The following is a 20578-nucleotide window of genomic DNA, read 5'->3' as shown; positions in this document are numbered from 1 at the left end:
AATTGTAGCAAAGAAAATTGTGGTGTTGTTAGTGTTGTTTGGGTTTGTGGTCGGTTGGCTTGTGCTTGTTCTGAGTTGTAGTATGAGAAAAGCGTTTGATTAGCATATGCAATAGTTGTTTCATTTTTTGATAGATACGCTCAAATGCGTTGGGAGTCAATATTGTTTGCTCGAATTTAGTTGCGCAAAGATGAATGATGGGAGTAGATGTTTAGTTTGTAATATAATTATTTGAAAAGGTGCGGGGTGGTGTGCCTCATTAAAACCTCTCCAACAAAACCCTCCTTAGGAAAAAATCTGGTAGTAGGAAAAAGAGTGCATCACCGTGTCCAACTTATAGACTAACTGAAATACAATTTTAGAGAGGATATGTTCCATGTGTTTGGTAAGATAGTTCCATCAAGCTTTTGTATTTTGTAAGCCCCATTGCCGATGACTTTGTATACTTTGAATGGTCCTTCCCAGTTTGCACTTAGTTTTCCATGTCCTTGTGGTTTTCGTATGTCTTTGACCTTTCTGAGTATGAGGTCGCCTTCCGAGAATATCCTCGGTTTGATCTTCTTATTGTACTTCCGAGCTATAGCTCGTTTTGTTGCTAGTTGCTAAAGTGCTGATTTGTCTCGATCTTTCTCTATGAGGTCGAGCTCGGCTTTTCTTTTCTCGACGTTGTCGCTTTTGCTTGCGCTTGTGGTTCTGTTACTTTGTAGGGATACTTCAATTGGTATCATGGCGTCGCATCCGTATACTAGCCTAAAAGGTATTTCCTTTGTTGATGATTGTTCAGTGGTGTTGTAGCTCCACATTACTTCATGGATGAGCTCGGCCCATTCTCCCTTTGAATCTTCTAATTTCTTTTTGAGGCCCTACAAAAATGATCTTATTGGCGGCTTCGGCTAGACCGTTAGTTTGTGGATGTTCAACGGAAGAAACTTGTTGGATTATTTTGAAATTTTGCAAAAAATTTGTGAACTTCTGATCTATAAATTGTCTGCCGTTATCAGTAATAATGACTTGAGGAATACCAAAGCGGCATATTATGTTTTTCCATACAAAGGAGATCATTTTTTCAGAAGTGATTTTTGCCAATGGTATAGCTTCTATCCATTTGGTAAAGTAATCTATAGCGACAATTAGAAATTTAACCTGGTCTAGAGCGGGGAAAAATGGTCCGAGGATATCTAGCCCCCATTTGTTGAACGGCCATGATATCTCAGATGTATGTAACTGCTCGGCTTGGTTGTGAATGATTGGTGCGTGACATTGGCATTGATCGCAGTGTTCGACTTTATTCATGCAGTCTTGTTTTAGCGTCAGCCAGTAGTAACCAACTTGAAGAATTTTGGCGACTAAGCTTCGGCCGCCGATGTGTGTGCCACAGACTCCTTCATGGACTTCATCTATTGCCAATTTGGCTTCTGTTGTGTTTAGGCATCGTAGGAAAGGTCTTGTAAATCCTCTTTTGTATAATTCGGTTCTGAGTGTGGTGTAGAAGCTTGCTCTTCGTTTGAATTTCTGTGGATTTCGGATGTTGTTTGGTATGGTACCTGTTTTCAAGTAGGTTATGAGAGGTGATCTCCAGTCGTCTTCATGAAAGACACTCGAAATTGTTGTTAGCATAACACTGGGCTCGTCTAGTGTCAATTGAGATAGTATAGGTGCTTTGGTTTGACTTCTTGTTGTTGCCAATTTTGAGAGGATGTCTGCTCTGTTATTTTGCTCCTGAGGTATATGGAAAATATTAAATTTTTGAAAATTACTGATGAGGTTACTAACCGTTGTGTTGTACTTTAATAATAGGGGATCTTTTACTTGGAAGTTACCTGTTACCTGTTGTACTACCTGTAACAGTCCAGACCACCCACTAGCACGATATTGTCCGCTTTGGCACACAAGGCCTCACGATTTTGCTCTTTGACGATAGGGATGATAGCCTAAGCCCCCCACACTCACTCGTCAAAACACGTCATGCTAGGGAGAGGTATCCACACCCTTATAAGGCATGCTTCGTTCCCCTCCCCAACTGATGTGGGACTTTACAATCCACCCCCTAAGGGAGCCCAGCGCCCTCGTGGCACATCGATCTGGGCTCCGACTCTGATACCATATGTAACAGCCCAAACCACCCACTAGCACGATATTGTCCGCTTTGGCACACAAGGCCTCACGGTTTTGCTTTTGACGATAGGGATGATAGCCGAATCCCCCCACACTCACTCGTCAAAACGTGTCATGCTAGGGAGAGGTATCCACACCCTTATAAGACGTACTTTGTTTCCCTCCTCAACCGATGTAGTACCTTAGGATCACATTTGACGTTTATCTGTGTGATGCCCATGGTGTGAGCTAATTGCAGTCCTGCTATTAAAGCTTCATACTCTGCCTGGTTATTGCTTGCATGGAAAGTAAATTGTAGTGATTGTTCAAATTGAATTTCGTGATCATCTTGGAGGAGTATTCCAGCTCCGGAGCCCTTACTATTTGAGGTTCCGTCGATGTATAGTGTCCATACGTTATCTTTAGGAGCTTGGTCTTCTGGAGTTAGTTCTGCAATGAAGTCGGCTAGTGCTTGTGATTTGATGGCGCCTCTAGATTGGTATTGGATGTTATATTCTGACAGTTTGATTGACCATTTGATTAACCTTCCTGCTAGTTCAGATTTTGTCAGTATCTGTCTTAAGGGTTGTTCTATTTTGACCACGATGATATGGCTTTGGAAATATTGTCGTAGGCACCTGGCTGTTGTGACCAGAGCTAGGGCCAGTTTCTCTAGCTTTGCGTAGCGAGTTTCAGCATTCTAAAGTGATATACTGATGAAGTATACCGGGTGCTGTTGCTTTTCTGTTTCTGTTACTAATACAAAACTAATAGCATGGTTAGTAATAGATAAGTATAAATAAAGTGGTTTACCTACTTCTTGTGTTTGGAGGATTGGAGAGGCCGAAAGTATGGCCTTTAGTTATGTGAAACCTGCTTCGCATTCCTCGGACCAATGGAACTTTTCTTGTTTCCTCAGGTTTTTGAAAAAGTGATGTGATTCATGGGCTATATGGGGCAGGAACCTGGCCAATGCTGCAAGTCGGCCGGTTAGTTGTTGGACTTCTTTGACTGTCTTTGGGCTTCGCATGTTTAGGATCGCCTGGCATTTTTTGGGGTTTGCTTCAATACCTCGGCAAGTGTGCATAAAGCCGAGGAATTTCCTACTTTGTACCTCGAAAGCACATTTTTCTGGGTTAAGTTTCATATTGTATCTTCGTAGTTGTTGGAATATCTCTGTTAGGTCTTCGACGTGGCATGTCATATGTGTTGATTTTGCCATTATATCATTGACATAGACTTTTATGTTTCGTCTGATTTGCTTTATGAAAATTTTGTCCATGAGTCGTTGGTAGGTAGTGCCTGCATTTTTTAGTCCAAATGGCATAACCTTATATCAGAAATTACCATTGTTAGTAATAAAAGCAGTCTTATCTTGGTTAGGCTCATGCATTAGGATTTGGTTATAACCGGAATAGGCATCCATAAAACTTAGACATTGAAAACCAGAGGAATTATCAACAAGTTTGTCAATGCATGGGAGGGGGTATGCGTCCTTTGGACAGGCCTTGTTAAGGTCTGTATAGTCCACACACATCATCCACTTACTATTGTTTTTCTTTACCATTACCACATTGGCCAACCAGGTGGAATATCTGAGCTCCTTGATGAAGCCAGCATTGAGTAGTTTCTGAGTCTCCTCCAGGGAGGCCGTCCTTTCATCAATGCCGAGGTGTCTTTTTTTTTCTGAGCTATAAGTCGCACTGATGGGTTGATAGCTAGCTTGTGGTAAATGACATTGGGATCTATTCCTGGCATGTCTGCTGGTGTCCATGCGAACAGATCAACATTTTGTCTTAATAGCTCGATCACTTGGGTTCGCTCATCGTTTCTTAGTGCGTTGTCGAGGTATGTATGCTTGTCTTCTTCGTTTGTTAATTGAACTTTAGTGAGGTCGTCAATTGGCATCGATCGTTCTTGATGGTTGGTCCTTGGGTCCAAGTCTGCCAAGGGAGGTAGCTGTTCCGAGTTATACACCGCCTGGACATATTGTTGGTCGGGCTGTTTTGGTTGTTCGCTTTTTAAGCTAGCGTTATAGCACTGTCTGGCCTCATTTTAGTATCCATGGATAGTCATCACTTTGTTATCCTGTGAAAGGAACTTGACACACAAATGCACAGTAGAAACAATAGCGTTGAATGCATTTAACGATGGTCTGCCTAGAATGATATTATAAGGACTCTTGCAATCTACTACAAGATATTGTATTTCTAAAGTTCTGCTGTTGGGATAGTCTCCAAAGGTGGTCTGTAACCAAATATAATCTCGGATAGATACTCGCTCACCTGAGAAATCTACCAGTTCTTCGGATAAGGGTTAGAGGATTTTGTTGCTCAGATTCATTTTTTGGAACGTTGAGTAGAACAGCACGTCCGCGCTGCTCCCTGGGTCCATTAGGATCTTCTTTACCAGCGGTTCTCCGACTTGTGCTGTGATGACTACGGGGTTGTCTAGATTTCAGTCAGCAACCTTATAGTCCTCGGGGCTGAATGAGATTTCTGGTTTGTCCTTGTTAGCAGGTTGAGGTAAAGTTGACTCTGTCATCGTCATCATAGCTCGGTACGATTTTTTTCTTGCCAAGTTTGTATATCCGCCACCTGCAAAACCACCAGAAATGCAGTTTATTATTCTGCGGGGTGGATTGTTATCATTGTCTACCTTTTTCCCTTGTCTCGGGAGTTGTCGGTCATTTTGGGTTGTTGGCCGAGGCCTTCGGTGCTCCGCCTTCGTCCTCGGCTGTCAATGTATTTGTCTAACAGTCCCTGGTGGGCTAGCTTCTCAAGGACATCTTTTGCTATTACACAGTCGTCTGTAGTGTGGTCATACTTTTGGTGGAAAGCACAATACTTGGATCTGTCCACGTGCCTCTGGTCCTGATATGTACCGGCTCTGTTTGGGGCTTTGATGAGTTTGGAATGTAATATGTCTTTTACAATGTCCTCTCTTTTCGTGTTGAAAGGAGTGTAGCTGTCGAACTTAGGAGTTAGTCTGAACGATCTTTGGTCTATCCTGCTGGCTGAGTGCCTATTTCGTCTTTCTTTTTCCCTATTTGGAGTAGGTTTTTCTACTCTTCGTAGTGCTCAGAATTCTTCGACTTCGATTTGAGTTGTTGCTTTCTCTCGGAACTCGGCCAGGGTCTTTGGTTTCGTTATTACTATGGATTCTTGGAATTTCCCTGGCCGGAGGCCACTCTTTAGAGAATGGAGGTGTACTTCGGGGTTCAGGTTGGGTATTTCGTTGGTTGCCTCCGCGAACCTGGTCATGTAGCCCTTTAGGCTCTCGTTCGGCCCATGTTTGATGGTGCTCAGATAGTCAGAGTTGTGATGTATATTTTGGACGCAGCGAAGTGGTTGATGAATTGGTCGGCCAGCTCATCAAAGTTAGCTAGAGATGGAACCCTCGGGTAAGTTGGAGAACCAGATGAGCACAGCCCCATTCAGGAAGGTTGGGAAGGTTCGGCATATGATGGGGTCAGACTCCTTATTCATGAACATCATGGCATAAAATTTGGTGACGTGGGCATTTGGGTCTCCTATTCTTTGGTAGGGTTTTAGGATTCTCGGACATTTTGAAGCTCATAACTTCTTTTGTGAAAGGATTGGTTCTTTTGACGGTTGTTTTTGTGGTTTTGGGGATGGTTTGTCTAGTTTTCGAAGTGTGTTCATCGTTGTCTCCCTTGTGTTCAACACTTTTGTGTTCTCCTTTGGTATGATCGTGCTCCATCTGTCGCAGGAGCTCGGCCATTCTTTGATTCTCGGCCTTGAGGGCTTCATTGATTGCCAAGATTTCCGCCTGATTGATGTTGGAGGGAGCGTGACTGTGCTCGATCGCCATCTCTTGTGTCCTGCAAATGGAAATGAAAAAATATGCAAAATAAAGGAAAGTGGGGTTAGACAGATTTTGACCCCACAGTGGGCGCCAAATGTTCCTATGCGAAAGTGAACTCCGAGGTATAGCTCGTTCTGGTGATACTCGAACTGGCTTTTCTTAGAGCAAAGGGAGTGGAACGTCGTCTTCTCGAGGGGAGGCGACGTTGGGTACCTGCAATCTGCAAAGGGACTCCAACATTCAAGTAAGTATGAGTATGAGTAGTAGAGATGATATTCAGAGTGAATCATGTACCTATAACTAAATGAGTTATTTGTATATAATAGGGTTCGCTGAAGGCAGTTATGCATATCTGTTTGTTATCGAATTGGATGGGGTCTTCATTGATGGCATGCCTTTCGGAATTTTAGTGGTTTGAGAAGAGATTTATGGGAGGATTGTGTGCTGACTCAGTTCTGAGTTCATTGCTATTTAGTTGTTTTAGTCTAACGGATCATTAAATATTTTTAAAACTTATTTTATATAAAATCGCAAATAAAATAACTTCTCGCTATGACTATAAATAGTAAAAGAAAATAAAATAAGATAATCATGGAATAGAATGTATATTATTAAATTGTTAAATTAGAAAAGTCACCAAAAAAATTGTTAAATTAGAATAAATTTTTATAACACATATTATTATTATTATTATTATTATTATTATTATTATTATTATTATTATTATTATTATTATTATTATTATTATTATACCATTGTTTGGTATTTATATAAATGACAAAAGTATAACATTATTTTTTTAAATTAAATATGTTCATGATAAAATTTTTTTTAGAAATATATTTTAAATATAAATATAAGAAAGTAAACATTTCTCGCGTATTACACGGGTAATATACTAGTGTATATATAAAAGGAATAGTCTTCATTCCACGAACTGATATTATCATGAACCCATCATTAATTATATTGTGCAAAAATGAGTACATCATCAATATCACCGTCCAAATCCAAAATGATGAGAGTATCATCATCACTTTTTATGATACTGGCAATACTTCTTTCTTTCAATTTCAAAGTTGGTATGAGTGATGATGATTCCATTCTCCCTCCTAAAGAAATAACAGTCACCATTAACAACAAACTGAACATGAAACTTGGTCTCCATTGCAAGGACAAGCATTCGGATTTTGGGTTCGTAGAACTTCAAGTTGGTGAGAGTTGGAGCTTCGAGTTTTATAACCCTTTTCGCATTTGGTTCTCGCCATTGTATTGGTGCATGTTTACATGGTATAATGAGCAAGAAGTAGTGCACTACTTTGATATTTATGTTGGTAAACGTGATTGGCCAAATAGATGCTCTTACCTTTGTGTTTGGGATATATTTGAAGCACATCCGTGTAGGGTTACCGGTGGAGAACCTGAGTGTTTTCCTTGGAAAAATAATTAATGGACTTGCTATATATGTTTTCCCTATCAATGTAATAAATAATATAATGTAATATTATATATATATATATATAATTCAAAATATTTTATTTTATGTAGCATTATTATTCTTTTGGTTCAAACTATATATTTCTCGTACTTAATTATTGTCATGAAACTAATTATCAATTTTCGCTCGCGCAAGAGTTATTTTTGGATTATTTGAAATGTGAATTTTTGCATGCGTCTTTTTTTTTTTAATTTTATCCTATATATGTTAAAATTCTTTGTTTTGGATAATAATATATAATTGGATTTTTAAAACTTTTTTCTTTCTCGTAAAAATTTTATTAACATGAATCAAGTCATGCTACGGATTGGAGGAGGAATCTGTCTTCCACTGTCTCTGGTCTTGTCCGAATGCCGGCGAGTTTTGGAAGGTGAATCAACTCCCATTCCCTCACCGTTGAGAAGAGCCACGGCGGTGGTGGCTCCAATTGATCGAATCATTTTAGAAAAGTGGAGGAACTCAGCGATCGAAGAGCTTTGGAGGAACAACACCATCTCATCTAATTTTCTTCCTTTTGATTGGTTGTAATATGATACATGTTAGAATTTCCGTTTTTATCCTTATGCCAAAATTAAAGCTTAAGTAGTTGTTTGGTAGAGGTTAGGATAGATAAACATTTATATAATTTTATCTAAGATTTTTTTTGAAATAAATGGTTTTATGAGATATATGATCGATTTTACATGACCAGAAGATATAGAGTTTGATATTTATTGTTTTTAATTTTTTTTAAAGTATAAAAATAAATAAAGTATAAGACAAATAGAAAATCTTGAGCCTATAGTAGATTTTATTAATTTGATAATATTAAAGCGACAAAAAATAATTAGTTAAAATTTATCTTAATTAATAAATATTAAATAAAATAAATTCTAATTATTTTTAATTAATTTATTTTTATTATTAAATATATTTGTTATTTATTATTTTGGTCAATAACTCATTAATATTAACACCAAATTATTTTTAATAAATAAATTTTATTAATCCATTATATGTGTAAATTTTAATAAATATAAATATAATTTATATTAATTTATATGTGTAAATTTTAATAAATATATAAAAAAATTATGTATTCATATGTACAAATTTTTATAAATATAAATATAAATTATTACGGTTTAAGTATTAGTCCAAAATGATAATATTTATTAGATACCTCACATTACTATTAATAATTTATTGTCTCTATTTTATCATAAGAGCCAAACATGGAAATAATTAAATATTAATATAATTGCCAGCTCATTGATACCAAGGCAGTAAAAAAAAAAAAAAGAAAAAAGAAAGAAGCCTTCCATATATATAGATTGATCGATCTCGTCATCAAAATTCATCAACATAGCAAAGTAAAGATGACGCTCTCATCATCGTCACTCTCTAAGATTGTAGTAACAATTCCCATGATAATGCTCATACTTGTTTCTTTCAATCTCAACGTTGCTGCTATCCCTTGGACCATTCGTGTGACCATGAACAACAAACTGAACAATATGCAGCTTGGTATTGAATGCAAGGATAAACACTGGGATTCAGGGTTCAAAATAGTTCCAGTTGGTCAAAGTTGGAGTTTTTATTTCCATCCAAACCCTTTTTGGTTCACATCATTGTTCTTCTGTACCTTTAGTTGGTATGAGGGGGGAGGAGTACATCACTTTGATATTTATGATGCTAAACGTGACGTTAATGTATGCAAAGAATGTATTTGGGACATCTCCAAAACTGGTCCATGTAGGGTTTCGGGTTTTGCTGCTCCTATATGTTATCCCTGGAAAAGTAGTATTTAATTTATAATTATACATAAGGCGTAATAATAATTATTTCGGTACTTTTTATTATTTTTTTATTAATTTTTACGTATTAATACTGTGAAATACCTTATATAATTCAATTATATATATTATATATACTTTTGAATGAATGTTTAAATAGTGTACTTTTATTAATATGGTGATACTTAATTGAATGCATCAAAAGTTCGCATGAACCTTAGCATGTGAAATGGGTTTATGCCTTTATGGGATCGGAGAGAGATGAAAGAAGAGTATATGTTAAACTGAATATTATTGTGATTGCCTATGATTCAATACACCTTACACAGTATAGTATATATTGCTATTGAATGGATCACTCATTGTTAAAATAATCTGTAAAAAAATATTAATCCAAATGAACAAATATTTTTGAGACCTTAACCGCATTCTTATCATTGTTTTTACATTAAATTGGTATTGTCTTCATTTTTATTTTGTTTCATGCGTTTCTACAACAACCATTTTTTTCTATTTTGTTTCTGATTAAAATCTGCAAGACAACTATTGTTTGTTCAATCCAATAATTTTTGTGAGATCGATCTTCACTCACCTAAAATATTATTTGGACGATTTGGTGCATTTGCTGGTTTAGTTGTACGAGTTTAATTTTCGGACACCAAATTTTATACTTTAATTAGAGTAGATTTAATACATTTCGTTGTTTTTTATTTAAATAAAAAAATTATTATTTAGTTAAATAAATCGAATTATGTAAATTTACCATTTTAAACATTTAATTTTATTTTTATTTGAGTTATATTAGATAACCAATGACTTTTTAAACAACATGAACAATGAGATCTAAAATGGATTCAATTTAAGTAAAACATACTACATTTTCAAATTATTCACCTAAATTTTAATATTAGAATAACCATTCGCACACCTAATAAATTAAATATACGATATATTTATTATTCATATTGTTTAATATTTTTATTATCTACTTATATTTTTCTTTCTACTTATATTTTTCTTTCTACATTGCATGACTGCGAAAATATAAATTACAAAGTTTTCGCATTAAATCTCAGCGAAAATAAGTACAAAATTCTCTCTATTTTTACTATTGCTAGCTGCAAAAGCATGATTGCATTTTTGCAATCCGACAGCAAAAATAGACAATTAATTTGGCGCCTGTAGCTAGCGAAAATGTGGGGAAATTTTCTCTTATTTTCGAAGACCATGACAGTAAAAACGAGTTTCAGTTTATGGATTTGGTGTCTCTGAAAATATAGGAATACTAACTAGAAAAAGTAAAGAAAATAATGCAATGTTAACCTGCTCATTTAGATTTTTTACAATGTGTTTATCTACATTCATTCGATTAATTAATGTCATTACTGTCTTTTTGGTTTTTGCTGTCATGCTCTACGCAAACCGTATAATTATTATTTTCACATTTTAAGCCTTCGAAAATGGAACCAAATGTTCAAAACAGTAAACCTGTGTAGTTAGATTTATTTGAGTAAATAACAATTTTTTCTTTAAATTAAAAAAGTCCACATACATTTTGTATATAAAAGAATTGGTTGTTTTGCTAACAGCTTTACACACTAACTACTCTTAACTGTTTTTCTTTTTTAGTTTTGGTATTTTTATAAAAATATCTTCATACGAAGATTAATTCAACTAAATATATTCAATCGAACATGTTAACAATTCATAATATCATCTTCATATGAAAATATTTTCGTAAAAGTAACCACCTTTAACTTTTGATCCTATTATGTTAGCTTGTTTCAATATAATTCATGCAAATACATGTGAAACATACATAACTACTATACTTATTGTCTTAGTATTAATCATATTTTAAGGTATATTTGCGAATAAATGTGGTAACAAAAAATCTGTTGATAAAATCTAGCGATAAATTCGTTAGTAATATAATTTTTTTTCAGTAGTGGACTTTGGTTTACAAGGACAAATTAAAGGAGAGAAGAGAAAGCCTTATGAGGAGTTATGACGGAGAATTCGAGATGCTATATATGAATTTTGTTATTCAAAGCTAAAACGTATATTAGAGATGTTTATTATATCTTGAAATATCTTCAATTAAAACTCTATTTTTAAGCTCTTCCAAATTGAAAAGTTGTAGTCAGATTTAATGTAATTATCGTTTTATTCCTATAAATTGTTATAATATTATTATAAATGATATTATTTTCTTTTTACTTTTGTAGCATTAAATACTAAAAACAATTTGTTATTATTCCTGCCTCTTTAATGAAAACTACTCATGTGAATATTAATTGCATTTTGATACAAATATTTACCGCTTTACATACATTTCGTCTTATTATTCTTTGGGAGTAGGATCGAATAGAAGCCAATTTTCTCTCTCTCAACAATTATTTCTCTTATCCAAATCCTTATTTTACTGAAATTGTCAACGTTGCTTTTGAAACTGGAAGGTTGGAAGCATGAGCAAATTTGTCTCGAGGTGATGTTGAAGATGATAAATTTATTGCATGATTTTGTTTGTTTATTACCATGGAGTTATTATACCCTTTATTGAAAATGGTAACTAATTTTTAATTGGTTTGTTGGCACTTCGATATATAATAATAAGTGAGATAACGGACTTCGGTAGCACTTGAAATCATGTACACAAATATACTGAATATACATGTGTAAATTGCTTTGATTACACTCACTATTTATATAAACTAAATTCTAAATTAAAAACTTGAATAAAAACCTAAATTAATCTAAAAAAAATTTTAGATAAGATATTTTAGTTTTTAATAAATTTTTATTTTTTATAAATTTTTTAGTATTAATTTTGTTGATAATTGTCTTATAATAAAATTTATTAAAAATTATTTACTCAACAGATTTTTTATTTTAATAAATAAAATAAATATAATATTTACCGAAATAAATATTTTTACGAGAATTTAACGATTTAAATTTTTTTTGACATATCTCGTTTACAGTGTAAACGAGATGATTTTTCACGTATTTCGTTTATAATGTAATATAGCAAGTCAAATTGACACGTGTATATCTTATTTACACTGTAAACGAGATACATGTATTTTTTAAATCGGTAAGGGAATTTAAATTGATAAATTTCCATAAAAATATTTATTTCGATAAATATTACATTTATTTTATTTATTAAAATAAAAAATCCTTTACTCAATATGTATCTCAATCCGATAAAAATAATTTTCAAAAATTTTTACGGAATAAAAATTTGTTTCAAACCAATTATATCTAATTTGAAAATTTTGGAAAATCAATTTAAGTGTTTACTAACGAACTTAAATAAATGTGTGTTATACTTTTATAGTGTTATTATATAAATATAATAATAAAAAATTTATTTTATCAGACACAATTATACGATGAATTTTAATATGATTATGCTAAGGTAGTTACATGATTATATGTAAGTGTTGTTAAAATTAAATTAATATATATTTTTTAATATTTTGTTAACATTTTTTAAGCAATATTTTTTTTTTGAAAAGCGTTATTTAACAATAAAAAGTGTTATTTTAATTAATTTTAGCAAATATATACCTTTTAAAACATCATAGTCACCGTAATAAAGTCATAGTAAAATGATCTTTTTATAATACATATTTTAATGTTAGAGATATAATTATTTATGTATTTTATAGTCATCTTATCATGTTAAAATTTTGAAAAAAATAATTTTATAACATAATATTAAGATTTTTATGACCGAAAAATTTAGAATTTGATTTTAATTTTCTTATTTCCACCAGAAGCAGAAAAAAATAGCATGAGACAAATAAAAAAAAGATCTACGTAAAGAATTATATAAATCTAAATTTAAAAGATAATCTTACATAGAAAAATATATTAGAAATATAATCATTTATGTAGTTCATTTTATCAAATTAAACTATTAAAAAAAGAGTTTAATTTTAATATACTGATAGTGTGAAATATTTTACACAGTCATGCAATTATAACCGTTCTTTCGAATAATCATTCACGCGGTCAATATAAAAGATAATTATTTTTATAATATAAAATTATGTGATTAAATGTATGTATAAAATAATTTTATACTGATAGTACATCAAAATTAAATTCTTAAAAAAATTAATTTCGTCACATTTAATTTAACTTTTTCCCATATACACATTTTACTTACCATTCTCAACGTCCTTTTCCTTGTTGAAGCTTTGCAAATACATACATTGACGTAGCGTTATGTGTGTGAAAATTTGAGATATTAATTGCAGTTGGGCTTTTTTACCAAAATACGCATCTGAAAAACATTAATTCCCAAAATGCGCATGGATGAAAATGTTTCTGCAAATGCGCATCCCCAACTCGCAAGCAGCAACCACGAAATGGAAATGGTAAGGACATCAAGAAGGGTGGCCACGAAATGAGATTATGGCACTGACACAAACCATTTCGTGCCTGGCACAAAGGAAATGGAGCATGTCAACCTTGGTGGCCACGAATTGGACCAATACACGCAAGGGAAGCACGAAATGGGGGACTTCATTGATGGCAAACACGAAATGGGCCAAGTCAAGTGTGTCATCCACGAGTTGGCCATATCCTGGTAGGCACACACGAAATGGGCTATATCAAGTGTGGCAGGCACGAAATGGGGGGGGGGGGCAGTTAAAGCAGCACGTTGCAGTTCCCGTACGAGCATGCATTGGGTGAAAGTGAGGCAAATTATTGTTGGGATGTGAGGTTGAAGCATATAAAAGGAGGTTCTGGGAGGGGAGGGGACCAAAGCCAAAGTAAAAATAGGAGAAGTGAAGTAGTGGGTTGCTTCGGTAAAAAAAAAGAGAAGTTGAGGAGTAATTGAATTGTTAAAAAAATGAGTGGGAGTGGAATTAATGTGGAAGAAAATCTTAATAGGTTGGATGAATTTCACATTTCTGCTCATTTACATGTTAAGGTGAGTTTATTTTTTTTATTACAAAAAAAAAATTGTTAATAATTTAAATGATTGTTTTAAATTATATAATTGTGTTTTAATCTATTTCATTTTTAGCCGGCACGTGTCTTGACTCCGCATGGCACGCTGGTTGATGTTTTTTCTGTAGACGAAGCAGATCCGAGTATGGAGGTTAGGAGGCAGATGCTGGAGCCGTATCTAAGAAGAGCCGGCTTCTATTATGCATCTCTGATAAAGCGTTTTGAGTACGACAACCCAATGATTAGCGCTTTTGTGGAGAGATGGCGTCCTGAGACCCATACATTCCACCTCCCATGGGGTGAGTGTACTATCACTTTGGAGGATGTTGCCATGCAGGTGGGATTACCAATCGACGGTGAACCGGTCAGCGGCACTCTGAGGTCATGGAATAAGTTCCACCAGAGAGATATTTGACAATGGTGTGAGAAACTCCTTGGAGAAGTCCCGGACGGACATGTTGGGACCACAAAGTATAACATAAAACTGAAGTGGCTCAGGAGTAGATTGCAACGGATGCCTCTTGACTCTCCCGAGGAAGCCCTCGTACGGTATGCACGTTGTTATATTATGTATTTATTGGGCGGCGTTTTACTTCCTGACAAAGCGAACAACACGGTTCACATACGTTATCTTCCTCTCCTGGCAAACTATGAAGCCATTAGTACATATAGTTGGGGTAGTGCCGTGCTCTGTTGGTTATATAGAGGCATGTGCCTAGCGACTGATTATAACATCGAGGGAATGTCTGGTTGTCATACACTGTTGGCAAGTATTGCCTTTTGCAAGAACTGTGAGAACATCTGGCCACATGCTACCTGTGCTTCTGCCTGCCGACCCTTCTGGACAAACAATGCATTTAAACGGTGGTACGTGGACTTCACAATTGTACACACCGGAGATTACGAGTGCCCTTCATCACAGAGTTGATACACTCAGAAAGGTTCGTTGTCATGTGACCGTATCGGCGCCCCTCATCCCAGTGTTGGAGCCATTTTGGTGGCTCTAACCCTCTTATCCAAGCCATCATTGCCGGGGACGTGGCCGGATCCTCCGCACTTATTAACTCTAGGTAGTACTGTGCCTGTTCTTGGGTCTTCGAGTATGCAGCGCTAACAAGATGTCTTTTAGCTTCTTTACTCTTGAAGTTTGTTGCGAAATTGGACGCAATGTGTCGGACACAGTAAACATTGTGTTCCCAGCCACAACCCTTTCGCTCCAGCGCAGCCTTTATGGCCGCATGCCTGTCAGAGATTAGTAGAACACCTGGTTGCGTAGCCACATGTCTCCTTAAGTTGGTCAGAAAGAAGTACCATGCATCTGTGTTCTCCCGTTCCACTAGCGCGAAGGCTATGGGAAGAATGTTGTTGTTTCCGTCCTGTGCTATTCCCATCAACAAGGTACCCATGTACTTACCATACAGGTGTGTTCCATCAACCGAAACTAGAGGCTTGCAGTGCTTGAATGCCTCGACACACGATGGGAATGACCAGAATACTTGATGAAACATGACGCTTTCACGATCGAGGGTGTTGCCCACGTAGTATGGTCGGGTTTGTAGGTCAACAATTGTCCCTACGACAAAATGGCAAAATCGTAAGAGGATGAAAACTATTACAAAACTAGTATGCAATCCAATAGATAGGCTTACCTGGAACAAAGGTTTGCAACGCATTGAAGTATCTCTGTAACTGGTTATAAGAATCATCCCAATCTCCATAAATTCTTGCTATTGCCTTTTGCTTTGCTAGCCAAACCTTTTTGTAAGACACCTTGTATCCGTATGCCGACTCCACGGACCCCTGCAACACTTTTATGCAAATCGTTGCATCTGCTTGAACCATGGGAAATATGTGCTGGCATATGACATTTGAATCCAGTTGAGCATGATCTTGCGAAGTCGCGGACGCCAAACAAGTGTGAGGCCCTTGGTATTTTCGAACTTCCCAAAATCTGGACGCCCTCGTCTTCGCAACCCTGACCAGCCAGGAACATTGGTCACCAAAAAGTTTGCACCGACAAACATACCTGGTATGATCTGACTCCACTACTTTGAATTCCGTACTTCGACGTATGTTGTAGTTCTTAACAGCAAGCATTGCTGCATCCTTAGTCAGGAATTTCAGGCCAACCTCTAGCTCCATTTCACCTGTCAAACCATAGTTACTGGGTATGTCCTCTGCATTTGTCGAGTTCATTGGACCAAGACTGAGGTGCAGGTAATGGTCGGGGGTGCCGCTGGAATGACCTCCGACCCTTGCAACATTGATTGGTTCAACAACACTTGGGATGACCCTATTGCCCTGAACCGGTTGGGTTTCCGGAACAACCTCTGCTTCCTCTCCACTATCATTCTCAATCTCGTCTTCCTCAGACGAGTCAGCCAACCCGTCGGCCATTCCTTCCGGATATGCAACATGGACATTTGGGGAGGGACGTCGGTCAGGTATTTCTGTATCCTGGGCAGGGGCCACGAAGGCATTAAAGGACGGACTACGACCCCTGCCTATGTCCAAAAATGGAATGCCTTCACCAGCACCGGAATTTCGCATTTCCTCCACGTTATTCGAACTAGATGAGCTGCCCCCCACATCTTGGAGCTTCACGCAGAGTTTCATCGAATAGATGCTTCCGATGCTACGATGATATGAAAACATCATCGACACGTGCTGATCAGATTTAATATGCATCTTCTGATATGTAAACGAATTCGCTACAGCAACGGGCATCCTGTAAATGAGCGTACTGATCTCCTTTTTTCCAATCAGCCCAGTGTTCATCAGAATCATATTTTTAAGTTGTTGCAGACAGGACTGTGGAGAAATCATTATCCAAAGTGGGTCGTCACACATAAAGGTCACTCCCTCACCTGTATACGAAATTTCACCATCGGGATATATGATCACATAAATATATTCAGATGCCATTATGACACCCAAAAATTACTGAAAGTAGCTCCTGTGAGAATGGAATTTTCGGAGAAGAAAGAAGGGTAGAAGAAGTGAGAGTGAGAAATGTGGGTTTACTTCTGCTGGCGAAGGGTTTATATAGCCTAGCCGTTGTCCCAATTCGTGTGCGGTACACACAAATTTGTGACATTTTGTGTGCGGTACAGGAGACATGGCTTCTGAGCTCAGCCGTGCTCCCATTTCGCTGATGCCAGCCGTGAGTTCCTCCCTCCATTTCGCTGCTGCCCTCATGGAAATGGAATATCCATTTCGTGTGTGGTTGGCTTGACATGGCATGCCCATTTCGTGGGCACCATAAATGAAATGGAGTTTATTTCCATTTCACGTGCAGAGGCCACAAAATGGCGATGCGCATTTACAGAAAGATTTCCAGCCATGCGCATTTTGGGAAATAATGTTTCTCAGGTGCGCATTTACGTAAAAAAGTCATTGCAGTTGGATAGAAATATATAATATATTTACTCCATCTACTTTTCCTTTTCATCTGCATCTTTTTTTCCTTTTTTTTCACGCACGTAATCTGTCACTTTTATTCTTTTATGTAATATTTATTATTGAAGTATTACTTATATATATATTAGAATTAATTTTGATTTACTGTATGTGAATATAAAATAATTTTATATATATTTAATTACATAATATTATATTAATAAAAATAATTACTTTTTTTATTTATCAATAAATGATCATTTAACAAATAAATATATTTAGATGACTGTATAAAACTTTTTATATTATCAGTGTATCAAAATTAAATTCATATTTATTTAACTGTATTCTCACTTCATTAATTAAGTATTTTTTATTAGTAATATTATCATTTGATTATGGTTAATTTTAAGACATGTTTAATAATTATATATTAAAAAAATGACAAATAAAAAGGAAATGAAAAAAATATAAAATAATCACATATAAATGAACACACACAGAATTTAAAGTTTTATAAAATAATTAATGTAAATAATAATTCATGTATCATCTACTACATGTTATCTTACATATATAATGATAATTATTCTCCTTCGTTGTTGGTGTTCAATTTTTTTCTTTGTAAAATAATATCCGTTATTCTCTTAAAGAAATACCATAAATACATTTTTCCCCGTAAAATTTAACTCAAGGTCACCAATTAAATAGGTCAAGTACTTATTACTATCTTGACGACCAATAATCTCATTAAGCTATTATTATTACAACATTGATAATTTTTAAACAAATCATATTTTCTAAGAAAAATAAATATATAAACACATTAATTAGTAGAAATTACTTTATTAGTAGATAATGAATGTATCCAATGTGATTTCTAACGAACTCTATCAAATACTATTTCAAAAACACTATAAGCTACCAACATATATAACTTAATTTTACAAATCAAAAGTAAAAACAAAACGCATAAAAATAATTGAATAAGGACAAAAGATGACATTTCATTCAAGCCGACTTTTATATATATAAAAGAAGAAGAGTCTCTCATCATCAACACATACATTAATATAACAATAATAATATTGTGCAAAAATAATGAGTATATCAGTCTCCAAAGTTGTAGTATCATCACTTTGTATGATATTGGGCCTACGCATTTGTTTCAAGTTCAATGTTTGTGTGAGTGAAGATGGAATTTTTCCACCTCTGAAAGTAACAGTCACAATTATTAACAATTTGAGCGGCGGCAAGCAGCTTACGGTTCATTGCAAGGACAAGAAGAATGATTTTGGATTCAAAGAACTTCAAGTTGGTCAGAATTGGAGTTTCATCTTTCCTCCTTGGTTCACATCATTGTACTTCTGCTCCTTTGCATGGTCAACAGGATTTCACTACTTTGATATTTATGTTCATAATCGTGACATATATAGATGCAAACATTGTATTTGGGAATTCCCATATGTTATCATTGGAAAAGTTAATAAAAATAATAATCATGGCATGTGAGATATATACAATTACGACTAAGGCTTCATCACTCACTACAATTACTATGGTTTTATTCATTAACAATTGAGTGTAATTTATAAAGATAAATTCTTGGAGAGTTAGTAATTTTTAATATTTTTTGTCATTATTATTTAGTCAATATAAATATTAAATTATTTTTAATAATATAATTTTTTTAATTTATATATATAAATTTTAAAAAATATAATTACAAATTATATTTATTTATATGTGTAAAATTTTAATAAATATAGATGCAAATTATTATTAATTAAATACTAATAAAAAATAATAATATTTATTTATTATATAACATTTTTCATTTATAAATTCAGCGATGAATACTATAACTAAACATTCTTTGAGATAACATGTTAATTACATTGAGTGACTTTAACCTTTGGATAGGGTAATCTATGAATTGGAAAATATGATCGAAAAAAAAAATAGTATTTATCTTTTAAGGTAGAATAATTTTTCGTTGATAGTAATATTTATAAAAATTTATTTTTATTAAATTTTATTTATGTCAGTTTTATTTATTTATATCATATTCATTTTTAAAGTCAAAATAATATGATCAATATTATTATTTATTAAAATTTAATATTTTATGACATAATTTTTAAATTTTAAATTTATAAATTTATACCATTATAAAAATTATTAAATTGATTAATATTACTTAGTAATTTTACCCAAAACATTATCGTCGAATATTAGTTTATATGAAAAGAAATCATAATAATTTTTGTCATTCAATATATAATTTATTATATTAAAAATAAATTATTATTCCATAGATGAGATACTTTTGCCACCTTATACATTTTCCTGTTTCCAAGCATAACATGCAGGAGCCTCATAACCCGAAACCCTACATGGACCTTTTTCGGAGATGTCCCAAGTACACTGTTGGCATACATCATCGTCACGTCCAGCCACATAAATATCAAAGCGACGCACTTCGAATATTCCCCCCTCTACCCAAGCAAAGCTACAGAAGAACAAATAATTTGAAAAAGGGTTGTTACGAAAATGAAAAGTCCAACTTTGACCAATTGGAACTACTTGGGGCTTTGAATCCCAATGTTTATCCTTGCAATGAATATCAAGCTGCGTATTGTTCAGTTTGTTGTTCATGGTCACATGAACTTTCCCCCAAGGATTAAGAAGTGTATCAGCACTCATACCAATATTGAGATTGAAAGAAACAAGTATAAGCATTATTACAACCTTAGAGAGTGATAATGATGAGATCGTCATCTTTAATGTGCACTATGTTCCTGAATTTTTATGATGATGAGATCAATCAATTTGTATATATAGAAGAAGCTAAGGCTTTTTTTTAGGAAAAGTATATGGTACTAATATACTATCTGCTAATTTATTATCAACAATAATTAATTATTATATTTTAAACATATGTATAAGGAGACACATCTAGAAAATACATCTATAAAGACACTTCTATTAGACACAGCCATAAAAAAATATT

At 34.4% G+C, this 20578-nt stretch overlaps 4 protein-coding genes across 4 annotated transcripts; 2 read left to right on the top strand and 2 right to left on the bottom strand.

The window, feature by feature from the left end:
• Window positions 1-6901: 6901 nt before the first annotated feature.
• LOC130981192 (S-protein homolog 19-like) lies at window positions 6902-7372 on the top strand. Its single transcript, XM_057904809.1, has one exon. It carries the CDS (start codon window positions 6902-6904, stop codon window positions 7370-7372), a length of 471 nt encoding a protein of 156 aa, XP_057760792.1.
• Window positions 7373-15044: 7672 nt separating this feature from the next.
• Window positions 15045-16893, bottom strand: LOC130981191 (uncharacterized). Its single transcript, XM_057904808.1, has 3 exons — window positions 16193-16893; window positions 15816-16141; window positions 15045-15739 (listed from the first exon to the last, which is right to left on the bottom strand). The coding sequence occupies exons 1-3, from the start codon at window positions 16891-16893 to the stop codon at window positions 15045-15047; spliced, it is 1722 nt and encodes a 573-aa protein (XP_057760791.1).
• Window positions 16894-18666: 1773 nt separating this feature from the next.
• LOC130981190 (S-protein homolog 5-like) lies at window positions 18667-19077 on the top strand. Its single transcript, XM_057904807.1, has one exon. It carries the CDS (start codon window positions 18667-18669, stop codon window positions 19075-19077), a length of 411 nt encoding a protein of 136 aa, XP_057760790.1.
• An 825-nt stretch (window positions 19078-19902) lies between these two features.
• LOC130981189 (S-protein homolog 5-like) lies at window positions 19903-20346 on the bottom strand. The gene has a single exon (XM_057904806.1). It carries the CDS (start codon window positions 20344-20346, stop codon window positions 19903-19905), a length of 444 nt encoding a protein of 147 aa, XP_057760789.1.
• Window positions 20347-20578: the final 232 nt, after the last annotated feature.

This window comes from Arachis stenosperma, chromosome 5, assembly GCF_014773155.1.
Source record: "Arachis stenosperma cultivar V10309 chromosome 5, arast.V10309.gnm1.PFL2, whole genome shotgun sequence".
Taxonomy (NCBI): Eukaryota; Viridiplantae; Streptophyta; class Magnoliopsida; order Fabales; family Fabaceae; genus Arachis; species Arachis stenosperma.
Note: the sequence above shows the minus strand (reverse complement) of the source record. Positions and strands in the feature narration are given on the sequence as shown.